General features: G+C 62.2%; 1 protein-coding gene across 1 annotated transcript; it reads left to right on the forward strand.

Annotated features, from left to right (window-relative positions):
• Positions 1–7,575: 7,575 nt before the first annotated feature.
• On the forward strand, positions 7,576–13,292 carry LOC116474303 (beta-lactoglobulin). The gene is made up of 6 exons (XM_032162715.2): positions 7,576–7,743; positions 8,699–8,835; positions 9,921–9,994; positions 10,242–10,349; positions 11,354–11,449; positions 12,338–13,292. Exons 1-6 carry the CDS (start codon positions 7,633–7,635, stop codon positions 12,355–12,357), a joined length of 546 nt encoding a protein of 181 aa, XP_032018606.1. The 5' UTR covers positions 7,576–7,632; the 3' UTR covers positions 12,358–13,292.
• The last annotated feature ends 92 nt before the right edge of the window (positions 13,293–13,384 follow it).

Genomic DNA, 13,384 nt, shown 5'->3' on the forward strand with positions numbered 1-13,384 from the left:
AGTGGCATCCTCAGGGGGCCATGGGTGTCCCCAACACTGCCTGGGCCATGCTGGCTCCTATCCTTCACACCCGGGATGCGGGCTGGTGGCCAACCATGGCTCCTGATCAGCTCTCGTGTTTCAGGCAGGGTCGCCGGTGGCCATGTCGGCTGGGACATCAGTGTGGCAGGGGAGGGTGATCGTCAACTGTTGGGTCCGCCACTCCTTGATGAGTGGACCTGGCTCCCTCTGCTCAGAGCCTGTTTCCCCTCTGCCCTCCTGCTGTCCCCGTGGGATTCCCTGGGTGGAAGAGGCAGGACCTGATGGCATAGGCTGGGCACAGGGGCTGACACCTGACATCCTGGCTATTTGGGTAGCTGAAGTGGGAGGATTGCTTGAGCTAAGGGGGGTCAAAGACCAGCCTGGGCAAAATAGGGAGACCCCATCGCTATGTAAATGTTTTTTTCTGGGGGGAGGGAGTCTCGCTCTGTCGCCCAGGCTGGAGTGCAGTGGCACGATCTCAGCTCACTGCAGCCTCTGCCTTCCAGGTGCAAGCGATTCTTCTGCCTCAGCCTCCTGAGTAGCTGGGATTACAGGCACCCACCACCACACCTGGCTAATTTTTGTATTTTTAGTAGAGACGGGATTTCACCATGTTGGCCAGGCTGGTCTCGAACTCCTGACGTCAAGTGATCCACCCACCTCAGCCTCCCAAAGTGCTGGGATTACAGGCATGAGCCACCGCACCTGGCCTGCTATTTGTTTTCAGTGAACATGTGTTCTCTCCAGACCACAAGATGGTCACCATTCTGAGGCTGGAGGTGGCAGCCTCACAGGGTCCCCGTGGAACGGCTCCCAGCTGGCCAGGAAGGTGTGCAGATGGGGTGGGGCAGGAATAGCCCACAGCAGAGCAGTGGGGCTTCAGGGACTGGCTGCGGCCCCCACCCCACAGGCAAGCACGGGTCTGGGAGGACATACCCGGATCTTCCCCTCCTCCACTGGGACCCTGGACTGCAGAAGTCCCCTCGCCACACCGATAGGGGCCTGTAAAATGCAAACCCAGCTGTATCCACTAATTGCTTCCACCATGCAGGTGAGCCTGCCTTCTGCCCAGGGGCCAGGAGCTCATGGGGCCTGGCCCAGCCACCTGGTAATTTCATGGACCACCACCCACCTTCACTGAGCCCCCACAGCCCTGCGCCTCTGGGACCCACCCCGGCGGGGCTCGCTCGAGTAGGGGGCTGGGCTGTCGCTGGCTCCACTGGGCCCCTCACACATGTTGTTCCCCCCTCTGAAACACTTCCTGACTACTCCCATCACCTCGCCCCACTCGCTCAGAAAGGCGGATGCCCGTCACAGCCCCACCCCCACCTGGGGAGCTTTGTGTGGGGCCCCAGCTGCGCTGTAAGTTCCAGAAGCCTCTGGACCTCGCGTGTGGCCATCTCTCCCCATGCCCAGCGCAGTAGCCAGCACATCCTGGAGGTGCACGCGGTGTGTGCCAGGCGAGCTGATGTCTACAGAGCTGCTACCTGCCACTCTACCGTCCGCCTGCGTTACCGGGTTTCTCGGCCGTTCCTCCCGTTTATCCTTCAAATGATCGCAGTCACTCTCCTCCTTCCCGCCTTTTCTTGGCTCAGAAAGCCCCTCGCTTCAGTGTCTGGGATCTGATGGGTAAAGCCCTTTGTGGAGCCACAGACGGTGCAAGGCCTGGTTCCCTCAGCCCAGCCCCACCCTTAGCTCTTGGCCAGGCCCCTGCGCACTTTGCTGACCATTGTCAAGGTCGCTTCTGGGAACAAGCGTGTGGCTTTCTGAGGACAGTGTGAACCTTCCCCCAACATCTAGAGAATCTCGAGTTTCCTCTTGTGCACAGAAGCAAACGCGTGCTCACGGCCACACAAACAGAAATGTGTCTGTGGACATGCATCACACGTGTGTGCTCGCACTCACACTCATGCACACACACAGGCTCGGGCACGTATGTTCACGGGCGCACGTGTGTACACACAGGTCGGAGTAGCAGGAGGGCTGCCAGAGCCTCCCAGGCAGCCATTGCGGGGACACAGCAAGGCCTCTGCCCACCTCCCCCGACAGCCACTGCCCCACCTGTCCAGCTGCCACGGTCCAGAGACCCAGCTCACCCACACGGTGACATCCATTCTATGTCCCCAAAGCAACTGGAAGCCACTTGCGGCTGGAGGCTGGGAGGCAGGGTCCAAGGCCCCAGGGGCAAAAGTCCAGCCTCATCTCCAGTGGTTCTTAAGCTCGTGGTGGCCACAGGCTCCTTGGCAGTTTAGGGAAAGCCATGGCCTCTTCCCAGAGAAACATGCAGAACCTCCATCAAGTGACATGCAGCAGGGCTGAGATTTCAGGGCCCTCAGGTGTGCCCTGGTCTAAATCTCTCCCAGGCCCATCCCAGTCTCATGGGAGCAGCCCAGCCCCAAGACCCCACCTGACCTTATCAGCAGAAGCTGATGTCACCCGAGGCCGGAAGCATGTTAGAAGGCCCTGGCTCTGCGTCTAGAAGGCCTTGGCTCGCCACATGTTTTGATTCTGGCGTGTGGTGCGAGGTGGGGAGGTTGCTGGTGGGTGAGCAGCCTGGGCCTGTTCCCTTTGGGCCACCCTGCCTCTGAAGCAGTGCATAGAAGCTCCCAGCTGAAGCCATTTATCCACCCTGCAGCCCCATGTCCCCGCAGCCCCATGTCCCCGCAGCCCCATGTCCCCGCAGCCCCACGTCCCCACAGCCCCATGTCCCCAAATGGCCATGATCAGGGACAATGAAGCTGCAGCCCCTCAGCGTGGGGCTGGGCCTGGCCTGGGCCCTGCGGTATGACAGCCAGACTTCCATCCTGAGCAGGAGGTGCTCCGGGGGTTCGGGGGGGGGGGTGCGGGGGGGCAGCCGATGTCCCCTGAGGCCTGTCCTGGAACCCTGCCACCCCACAGTACCCTGTGCACCCCACGGCACTCTGCAGGCAGAGATGCTGAGGCACAGGCCTCCTGCTACACGGGAAGGCGGCAGTGAGGGGGCAGCTGAGTCAGGCCCATCGTGGGCACTGCACTGAGAACTCACAGGGCTCTGAACGTGCTCACAGAGGGGACCTGCAGAATGGAGAGGGCAGGAGCCATGGGACACTTCCCCTCCCTCCTCTGGGCTCCCCTCGGGGTGGGGGCCACCTGAGACCTCCCCACGGGCTGGCCAGGGTCCAAGCAGGGCTCAGAACCTGGGGCTGTCGGCCAGGCCTGCCTACCGTGTTCCCCACAGCTGCGGACCCAGCAGCCCCAGGTAGGAGAAGATGCAGGGAGCCCTCACCACCCCCTCAGCATCACCGGGGGCCAAGGAGCCACACCAGGCTGGCCAGCCCAGCTGGGGAGGGGGTTCAGAGTCAGCGGCCCCCAAGACCCAGGCCCAGAACGTGACATGAGAGAAAGTGCACACCTGCCCTGTGCATGCCTGGTTCCCATTGCTGCTGCAGCCCAGGACCTGGGGAGGAGGGGCACAGCAGGGTTGCCACAGGCTGGACACCAGGCCCTGCTGCCTCCAGGTGGAGGGGCCATGACACTCCCTCAAGCTCGGTGTCACCAAGGACCATCACTGAGGGCGAAGGCACCCCCATGTCTGTGTTTCATGTCAGACATCAAACTCCTGGAAAATGGCAGCTCAAAGGCCTCCTACTCCTGCGTGCGACAGGGGCCCTGATGGCCGCCCACCCCGCCCCCAGGTCTCCACCTCTGCACCCCCTCCTCCCCTGGGAGAGCCCAGGGCTGAATCCCTGCACTCAGCCCCTTCCCCCTGGGCTTCTCTACTGCTTATGGCTCCCCCCGAGCCCTGAGCCCCCAGGAGGGTCTTGATTAATAGAGCTCAGGCCGCCTGTCTGAGCTGCTCCCCGGAAGGTGGGATGGCAGCCCTCGGCTCCTCCTGGGTGAACCCAAGGCCGGCGACCTATCCATGCCCCAGGTGACCCTAACAGCGCCAGCTCTAGCAGGCACATCTCACAAGGAAGGCTGCTTCTGTTTCAGAAAAAACGGAAAGTGCGTGAAAGAATTTACGTGGGAGAAGACACCCAGGGGACTACACTTTGATCGTGAGTAGAAGTGACCATGGCTCCCAAGTGGCTCACATGGGGGTTGGCCTGAGCTAGTTGTTGATGTAAATGTGACCTGGTGAGAAGGTTCTGGAAGGGGCAGTGAGGCGAGGTGGGGCAGGGATGAGGAGATGACACCACAGAAATTCAAAAACCCCGAGCAGTGGCTCCCCATCTGTGCTTCTCAGACTCCCAGGGTCCCGCACACCCGGGCAGGTTCCCTCCCCACCAGCTCAAAGTCCGAGACAGGCGGGGTGGTTGGGGGGAGGCCGCTGCGGGGAGGGGCACACCAGGGTCTGGGGTGCACATAAGATTTCCCTTTGGGAATAAAAGTCACAGGTGGAAGTTTGAGGAACAGACGGAAGTGAGCTTCACGCTCCTGGGTGCTCCATGGATGGGCGTCCTGTTAAGCCAGGGCCTGGGCTGGGTGAGCCTGAGGCACAGAGGCACTGAAGGCGGGATTTGCTAGAGCTAGGAAGGTCCTTCCGCCCCCTCCTCCATGCGTCTGGCCTGCCATCCTTCTGACCTACAGAGACACAGAGAAGGAGAGACAGAGAGAGACAGAGAGACAGAGACGGAGAGACAGAGGCAGACAGACAGAGAGAGACAGACAGAGAGACAGAGACACATGACGTCAGTGGCCTGGGTCTGCGCCTGTGGTTTGATCCTGGGCTCCAGGTGCCCATCGGGGACTGAGCTGTGAGGGAGATGGGGGTTGGGGCTGAGCCAGCTGGGAGAGGCAGGACACACTGGGGTGGGAGGTGGCTGGTGGATCCCCACATCTGTGAGCTGTTCCATTTTCTGTCATAGAGAAGGGCAAAAACGATCTCATTCTCATGGCTCTGACTTTGCCGTGACTGACACGGAAAATCACAAGGGAGGCAGCCTCCCTGTGGCAGAGGCCTGGGGTAGGTGCTGCTCAACTCCTGGACATACCAGGACAGTGGAAGGAGAAAAGGAACAGAGTCCAGGGGCGTGGGCTGTGAGGGTCAGGGGCTGGAGCCCCCTCCCACGGGCTGCTCTCCCTCCATGGAGATGCCAGGGTACCCTCTCCACCTGCCATCCTCGTCACCGATGGTTTTGGTCGCCTGTGACCTCCCTGGCACCCCACCCCCTTCAACCCCATGCACCACCTGGTGCAGCCCTGGTGGCTGCAGGAATGGCTGCGTGGGTGAGCGTGGGCAGCAGGTACATGAGACCCGCACACCAACAGAAGGCATCAGGAAGGGACAGTGCTGGGGGCCGCTTGTGTAGCCTCGGTTCTTGCTGGGACCTGAACTGGAGCAGGCTGTGGGATGACCACACTCCCCAGTAGGAAATTCACCCTGAGAGCACGCGTGCCAAGAGGCAACCAGGAGACCAGGGGCCGTCTGGGGTGGGTTTGGCTGGTCCAGGGCTCTGCAGAGTCTGGGACTGGGCTGCTGCTGTGGGCAGGGCTGGGGGGTCACTGAGCTCCTGCAGTGACTTCTGCTTTCTGCTTTAATCCACAGCAAGGTGCACAAACTCCAGCTGTGGGTGAATGGACCCTTGCCCCTGTCCACACCGACTGCTCTGGGCCAGCGGCTTTTTCCACCAAGGGGACGGGGTCTTGCTCCAAGGACGGCCCTCCCAGTGCAGTCCCCCGTCCACTGGGCCAGAGGCCGCTGGGCGGTGCTGGTTAAAGATGGCTGGCCCAGGGCCCGGCCTCGGTCAGAACATCCAGGCAGGAAGGGAATCTGCAGACTGAGGAAGACCCTACTCTCTCTGCCCAGGTGTGCAGGGCTCACAGGGCAGGTGAGGACCCTCCAGAAACTCCCACTGAGGTCTCTCTCTACCCAGGTGTGCAAGGCTCACAGGGCAGGTGGGGACCCTCTCAGAAGCTCCCACTGAGGTCTCAGGAAGAGCCACAGCCTCCCCCCACCCCAGATGGCATGAAACTCGGAGCTGAGCCAGTGCAGGGCAGGGCCTCCCCAGGGCGCAGGGGGCATGGGCAGGATGCAGGATCCTGTATCGGTCCCTGGCCCCTTGACTCAAGCGTGGCCAGCTCAGTGCTGGAGGGTGTGTGGGAGCCCAGACTAGGTCAGCCATGGGCGGCAGCTGCTCTGTCTTCCAGGACATAGGGGATGGGCCCGAGGTCTCCTCAGGCCCACCCAAGTCCCTGTGCCTGTGGCCAGGAGTGGGGAATAAGACTTCATCTTCTAGCCTGACCATTACCAAGGCTGACCTGGGAGAGCTGCCTCACCCTGGCCTGCTGATGGAAGTCTCCAGAAAGACCCCACAGATCAGGCCAGGCCCTCCCCAGCCAGGGCTTCAGAGCCTCCCCGATGGGCTGGGTGCATTTCATGTAAACCTAACCGGACCCTCAGCCAGGACCTTTGGCTGGGAGCTGACTTCACAGCGAGCTTATGAGGGGCAGGAACTGACTAAGCTCCTTCGTTTATTACCTGACTCCGTCCTCAGAGCACCCTGCACAGACCATGGCACCCCCGCCCGCTCTCCATCTTTGCAGAGAAAACAGAAGCTCAGTGGGTTGAACTTGGGACTGCCCACATCCTATGGTGGGGGGGCGTCACTCCTAGAGCTAACCCTGCAGCACCAGCCCAGAGTAGCCCCCCAGTGTCCATCTAAGAACCCTGAGGCCAAGCCAGTGGTCACCCTGAGGCCAGCTGTACTCCCCACACCAGACCCCAGACTTCCTGGAAGCTGGGACCTGCAGGGGTCAGGCAGCCTCTCCTTAGCCCCATGCAGCCCCAGGCAGGAGGAAGGAGGGCAGGGCGGGGGCGGGGTACGGAGGCAGATGCCACATTCAAGGGCTGGCAGGCATCTTTGTGCAGCTGCAGCAGGGAGGGAGGGAGTGGGGAAGGGGCAGACCACAGGGGCTTTGTGGCCTGGAGATCTGCACTTAATCCAGATGGCAAAGGAGGACTCAAGACAGGCGAGCAGGGAGCACCTGACCCGGCCCCACGCTGGCCTCTGGACACGCGAGGGCAGGAGGATGGGGCAGGAGAAAGGCTCATGGTTTGGCCTGGGAGTGGCTCCAGGGTTGGAGAGAGGGGGCTGGTGGGAGACGTTTGCAGTAAGCAGGAACAAGTGGCAGACGCCTCGTGAGGGTTCAGTGCCTGGCGTGTGCCGAGTGCCATCCCAGAGCTGGTCTGTGTCACCCCCTCCACCCTCCCCACACCCGGGCAGGCCCCACCGTGAGCACGAGGTGAACAGGGATATGAGAGTGATCCTGGCATTCGTGGCTCCAGCAGCCGGTGGACAAACACACTGGGGGTCGGGTGCCTGGGGAGGAGGGGCTGCAGGCCCGAATGAGCCAACGTCCTCCTCTGCCCGCTTCTCAGCCCCCCTCAGGCCACAGGCCTCATCCCAGAATCCAGGACAGACGTGCAATGCGGTTAAACCGCCCCAACAGCCACTCCACACCCAGTCCAAATAACAGCTTTGCATCACTTTAGACATAGGGCGGTGCCCAGAGGCAGCGTCATTCCTGGGGGGGATTGCGGAACTTTTAGGTGGCGGGTGGGACGGTGGGGTGGGTCCAGGCAGCGCAGAGGAGGGAGCTGGCTGGGGGCGCTCTCCCTTCCCCGGAGTCATGGCCCTGGAGAAAGGTCCGCTCCTGCTGCTGGCCCTTGGTCTGGGCCTGGCGGGTGCCCAGAAGGCTCTGGAAGAAGTGCCGGTACAGCCAGGCTTCGATGCGCAGAAGGTATGTGTCATGGGTCCGGTCCCCAGACTCAGACCTGGAACAAGGACTTGGGTGGATACGAGTGTCACATTGAGGAGGTGCAGGGGGTGGGGGCAGACGGGGGTGGGCAGGGTTCAGGTCCTGCCTGACCCTGCAGCAGCTCTGGAGGGTGAGCTGCACCTGGGTCCAACCCAGGCGGGAGCGGGCTCTGTCCTCCTGCACAGCCGGCACCGGCGGCCACTGATTAACCTCGGGGTCTTTCCCTCTCTCTGGGCCGTGGAAGCTGCAGCACGACAGCAGGTCGCAGGAGAAGGCTGCAGGGCGGCGGCCAGAGAAGCAAAGGACCCAGACACTGGGCCCAGGCAGGGAGCAGGGTCCCAGGGGAGCCAGCCAAGCAGGGGCGGGGTTCACCCTGGGTGACACGAAGACGCCAGCCCTGGGTACATGGAGGGTCCCATTTCCTCCTCCCTGGGTGGCCCCTGGGGTCCTGGTGCTGCTGGTGGGAGTGCAGGGATGGAGGGATGCCCAGCACAGCACCAGACCCTCCCCTCTGCCCTCCCTGGCCAGGGGAACAGAGCTTGGACCAGGCAGGGGCAGGGGTGCGGGACTGAGGGAAGTGGGGGCAGCAAGTGGGGAAGGGGATTGGACAGAGACCTGAGACAAGGGGACGGGAAGTGACGCTTCCCAAGAAGGAAGCACGGCTTATCCTCCACCTGGACCCACAGATGGGCATTTGCCAACAGAGACCAGGAAGGGGGAACGTTTGCCAGTGCAGCTCCCTGGGAGGGGCACGACCACCTGCTGACCATGCTCAGTCCAAAGCTGGGGCCTGAGAATCCAGAGGATGGCCTACTGAGGCTACACAGCTGGGCGCTAGCCGGCCTCTCCTGCCCCGGCCCACAGCCCTGCAGGTGGAGGGGGTGCCACACGGCCGGGCACTAGCTGGCCTCCTCTGCCCCGGCCCACACCCCTGCAGGTGGAGGGGCGCTGGCTCACCCTGCAGCTGGCAGCCAGCCGTGCAAACCTGGTCTCCCCGGCCGACCCTGTGAGGCTCGCTCTCCACTCCATCCGGACCAGGGGCAGCGGGGACGTGGACTTCGTGCTGTTCTGGAAGTAAGCACGGCTCCTGCCGCCCCTCTCAGGCCCTCATTCTCAGACCCAGGGACCCCCAAGGGACAGTGACAGTGTTCAGAGCCAGAGGAACACATCACACCAAGCTGAGGCCCAAGACCCCGCTCCAAGAGGGGTAAGCTCAGAAGCTGCTAGAGGCAGGCGGGCAGGAAACACACAGCCCGGCCCCGGAGGCCACATCCAGTCCTGGCAGACACGCCTACTGGGCCATGGGCCTGTGTTCCAGCTGTGAAGGAAGCCTGGGTCTGGAGTTTTAAATGTGCCATCTCCAGTGTTTGAAAGTTGCCTAATTCCCAACAACCCTCTCCCAAGGGCCACAGCCACCCCGGGCCCACGCCCCTTCCGGCCCCGATGTAAGCCAGGGAATCCCGAGGACAGCTGCACTGTCAGCAAAAGAAAATCGGCCCTGGGGACAAGCTACGCTGAGCCCAGCGACGCCGACAACAAGCTTCCATTATTCCACCTGCACCCACAGCTCTGAAGGCAGTTAGACCCACATCCTAGTAGACGCTCAGTCATAGACGCACTGCGTGGTGGCCTGCAGAGTCCCAGGGGTTGGTGGGCACCCACCCCAAATGAGAAACTGAAGACCCCAGAGCAAGGGGCATGGGAGTGAGGGGAGCTCTGTCTATGCACAGAGGCAGGAGCATGGGGGCGAGGGGCCTCCGTCTATGCACGGAGCCAGAGCAAGTGGGGACAGGGACAGCCAGGTTCCCAGCCCCCAAAACCCGGAGCTCAGAGCCAAGGCCAGACCGGGACCAACCCGTTCCAGGAGGCTTGGTGTCATCCCAGAAATGAGGAAGACTCCACTTCGTCACTCCAGTCCCATCCCCAGCACCCCTTGGGCATCGCCTCCTCCTGGCTGCATGACACTGGTGCCTGTGCCAGGACAAGGCTGCCCTTGAGTCTGGGAAGCTGATGCGCCGGGGAGGACAGGAGGGCTCTCAGCTGGTGGCAGCCCCAGTGTCCCCTGGTGGAGAGCCCTGAGGGGGCCACCACATCCTGGGGCAGGGAAACAGGACACAGCTGGAGGCTGACCAGGCCCTGGTTCCCTTCTCTTTTCCCAGGGGAGTAGGGGTGTGTAAAGAAACAAACATCACCGTCCATCCAACCCAGCTGCCAGGCCAGTACCAAGGCTCGTGTGAGTGCCCCTGTCCGGGATCCGAGCTGGGCTCCGAGTGGGGAGGGGAGACCAAGGGACGCTCGGACGCCCAGTCCTGGCCGCAACACTCAGGAGGGGCTGTCGGCTTTGGGGGAAGACCGGGTTCTGGAAGGAGGCCGTGCATCCTCTTGGTGGCATTGCACTGTCCACAGGGCATGGGGGGTCCAGGGCCTGGGGGATGGAGGAGAGAGGCATCATGCATCACCTGGCCCGGGGTCTCCCACAGTTGAGGGCGGCAGCATGCACGTCCGCTTCGTCGGCACCGACTGCAGCAACCTCATTCTTTACGTGCGCTTTGAGGATGACGAGATCACCAACCTGTGGGTGCTGCTGGGTAAGTGGCCAGCTCTCCCCAGCACTGGCATGTGTGGTGCCTCAGTCCCCAGACAGGAGGGAAGAGCTGCTGGATGCTCCCGGGTCTGTGCAGAGACTTGCCGTCCTGTATGGGAGGGGGCCTTCTGTGCAGGGTGTTCTGAGGGCACAGGCGGCCTCGGCCCGAGCTGCAGCTGAGCACTTCCTCCGAGACGTGCCCCTCAGGGAGGGTGTCCCCATGCAGGATGTGCACTGCGGGCCTGCTACGAGGTGGGCACTGCTCTGGGCGCTGCACTGGGAGCTTGAATTATCAGTGGATAAAACTAAGAAAACACCTTCCTTGTCTTCCTCCTTATTAAGCAATGTCTTGGGGTCCTGTGGGGCTCCTGAAAATAAAAGCACCATGCGAGAAGGGCTCGAAGGGCACAGGGGACAGAGTGGGGGACATCGAGGGGCTGCAGGGTCCTGAAGACGAGGTGGAAATACATAGGGCACAGGGGATGGAGTGGGGGACATCGAGGGGCTGCAGTGTCCTGAAGATGAGGTAGAGATAGATGGGGCTGGGGTCACTTCGGAGCGGAGGATCAGCCGGAGCCCGAGCCCGAGCCCGGGATGGGGTTGTGGGGCAGGGCAGCAGCAGCCGAGAGGCCCCAGGGCTGAGAAGGTCGAGGGGGTGGGAAGTGTGGCGCCAGGCCAGAACTTGGGACCCTCTGGGGGTCTCCACTGAGGCAGGCCAGGCCTGACTCCCTCCTTCCAGGGGCACTTTACCTGCCGTGCTCAGAACAGACCTGTGTTTAGGGGAGACAAGTTTGGGGCCACTGCAATCAGAGCTGGCCGGGCCTGGGAGGTCGCAGAGGGGGTGCTGCCGTGGTCCAAAGAGCCCCCAGCCCATGTCGTGGCAACTTAGTGGTGGGGTGGCTGATGCCCAGGTCCTCTGCCTCCCCATTGTTCTCCGCAGAGGAGGAGGAGGACAGAAAAGACAGGCTCCAGGCCTCAGCCCCTCACTGTCAGCCCTTCTGATTCCAGCGAGAAGAATGCTGGAGGACCCCAAATGGCTGAGAAGATACTTGGAGTACGTGGAGAAATTCCACCTGCAGAAAGCCCCGGTCTTCAACATAGATGGTAAGCACAGCCCCCCAGCCACGTCCTGGAGCCGGACGGGAAGAGGGCCTGAGGGTCTGGGGCCTCGTCTTCCCAGCCAGCACCACTGAGGGTGTAGCCCATCCCCACTCCCCTTACGGCCAGGCCTGTGCCGGCTGCTTCAGGGGCTGCCAGATCTCACCAGCCCAACGTAACACAATGATATGGGCCCAGTGCCATCTCCACTCTACAGATGTGGCTCAGAGACATTCAGCAACAAGGCCAGGTTGCACAGCCAGGAGGAGGAGCTGGAAGGGATCCAGATCTCCAGCCTCCTGAGCCAAGTGCTCAGCCAGCCTCTCCCCTTGGCTGCTTCCCAGTGCATCATTCAGTCAATCAACAAACACACGGGCCAGGCCTGTTCTGGGAGTTTGGGATTCACTTAGAACAAGACAGACACATCATCCAGCCCTAGTGCGGGTTACTCTGTGGCAAGCATTGTAATTACCTGATTTGTTAGAGGCAAGGGCTACGGGGGTGGGAGTGGGGGCTAGAGCAGGGTTTGGGGAGCGTGACCATGCTGTGTGAGCACGCGCAGCCAGGGTGGGTGGCCCTGAGATGAGATGAGGGAGGAAGGCTGCCTGGAAGATGGGTCATGCAGATGGAACAGGAGCCGAGCAGAGGAGAGCAGGGATGAGATCCAAGGCTGAGTGGGGCAGTGGGTGGGGCCTTGTAGGCCCCTGAGGGGACTGGGTTTGCACAGAGCACAGGGCCCTGGCAGGACACAGCCAACATGGGGAGGCAGAAGGCCAGGTGATGCCAGTGAGGGATGGCTGTTTTGTGCTATGTGATTGATTGATTGATTGATTGATTTCAAAATGAATGAGTGAAGTCCTCAGAATCACCACCTTTTTCTTTTCTGCTCCTCAGGCCCATGTCCCCCACCCTAAGCCTAGGTCTGGCAGCTCTGGAGTCTTCCTGCCTGGGCCCCTTGCCCCTCTGTTGCCCTCAGCCTCCCTTCCACCTCCTTCACCTTGGCTCGTGGCCTGGACTGGCCCCAGGTCCCCGGGGAAGCCCTTCTGCATCTCAGGGATGCAAGGAATCTCCCCAGCCTGAGCCCAGCCCTGCCTCTCCCCTGGTCCCCCCCTTCCGGGAAGGCCTCTTCCCTCTGTGCGTCTCCAGGTCCTGCCAACCACCTGCCAACCAACAGCCAAGGGCCAGCAGTGTGTCCCAGCCTGGCCTGTGGGCTTGGAGGGCACCCAGGGTGGTGAGGAGGGGGCACATAGCCCCCTGAGCACCTGCCCGCAGCGCCAGACACCTCCAAAATATCCACAGTGAGTGGAGCACTGTAGTCCCAGGTGCCTCCGATGCACCCCCCAGGGCTGCTGGAGTGGCCCTCAAGTGTCCTTCAGGAACATGACCCCACAGAGGCTGTTCTCAGACTCCAGCTCCCCTCCACTGTGACCCGCCTCACCCGGGTCGACTGGGGACCCTCTAGAGAGGCGGCCTCCATGCTCCGTGAGCAAACGCGTATGTCCCCACCGAGGTCCGAGAGCCCTGAGTGAGCCCAGCCCCAGACCCTGCTCCCCATAGGAGCCCAGCCGGGCTGCCAGGTGAACACAGACGGCTGTACCTGTGTGGCACGTGAGACCAGCCAACGCCCACTCCTCGGAGCCCAGGATTCTGAAGGGCGGCGCTCGCTTCTGCTCCCGGCCAGCCAGGGCCGCCCATCTGCAGGGCAGGCTCTGAGGAAATTGGGTCAGGGACTCGATACTTGTCGTCTGGAACTCCCAAGACAGGTATGGCCAGAGGCTGTCCCGAAAAAGCCTCCAGTAAGGACTTCTCCCCCGTCTCCCCCATCTCCCCCATCTCCCCCGTCTCCCCCATCTCCCCCGTCTCCCCATCTCCCCCTTCTCCCCCTTCTCCCCCTTCTCCCCCTTCTCCCCCTACTCCCCCATCTCCCCCACTCCCCCTACT

Source organism: Hylobates moloch, unplaced genomic scaffold (assembly GCF_009828535.3).
Source record: "Hylobates moloch isolate HMO894 unplaced genomic scaffold, HMol_V3 SCAFFOLD_10, whole genome shotgun sequence".
NCBI lineage: Eukaryota > Metazoa > Chordata > Mammalia > Primates > Hylobatidae > Hylobates > Hylobates moloch.

Excerpts from the sequence above, each read along its gene's own strand:
- LOC116474303 (XM_032162715.2), top strand. The coding sequence starts at position 7,633 with ATGGCCCTGGAGAAAGGTCCGCTCCTGCTGCTGGCCCTTGGTCTGGGC. Across the intron at positions 9,995-10,241 it reads AGGCCAGTACCAAGGCTCGT|TTGAGGGCGGCAGCATGCAC; the intron begins GTGAGTGCCCCT and ends GGTCTCCCACAG. Across the intron at positions 10,350-11,353 it reads CAACCTGTGGGTGCTGCTGG|CGAGAAGAATGCTGGAGGAC; the intron begins GTAAGTGGCCAG and ends TTCTGATTCCAG.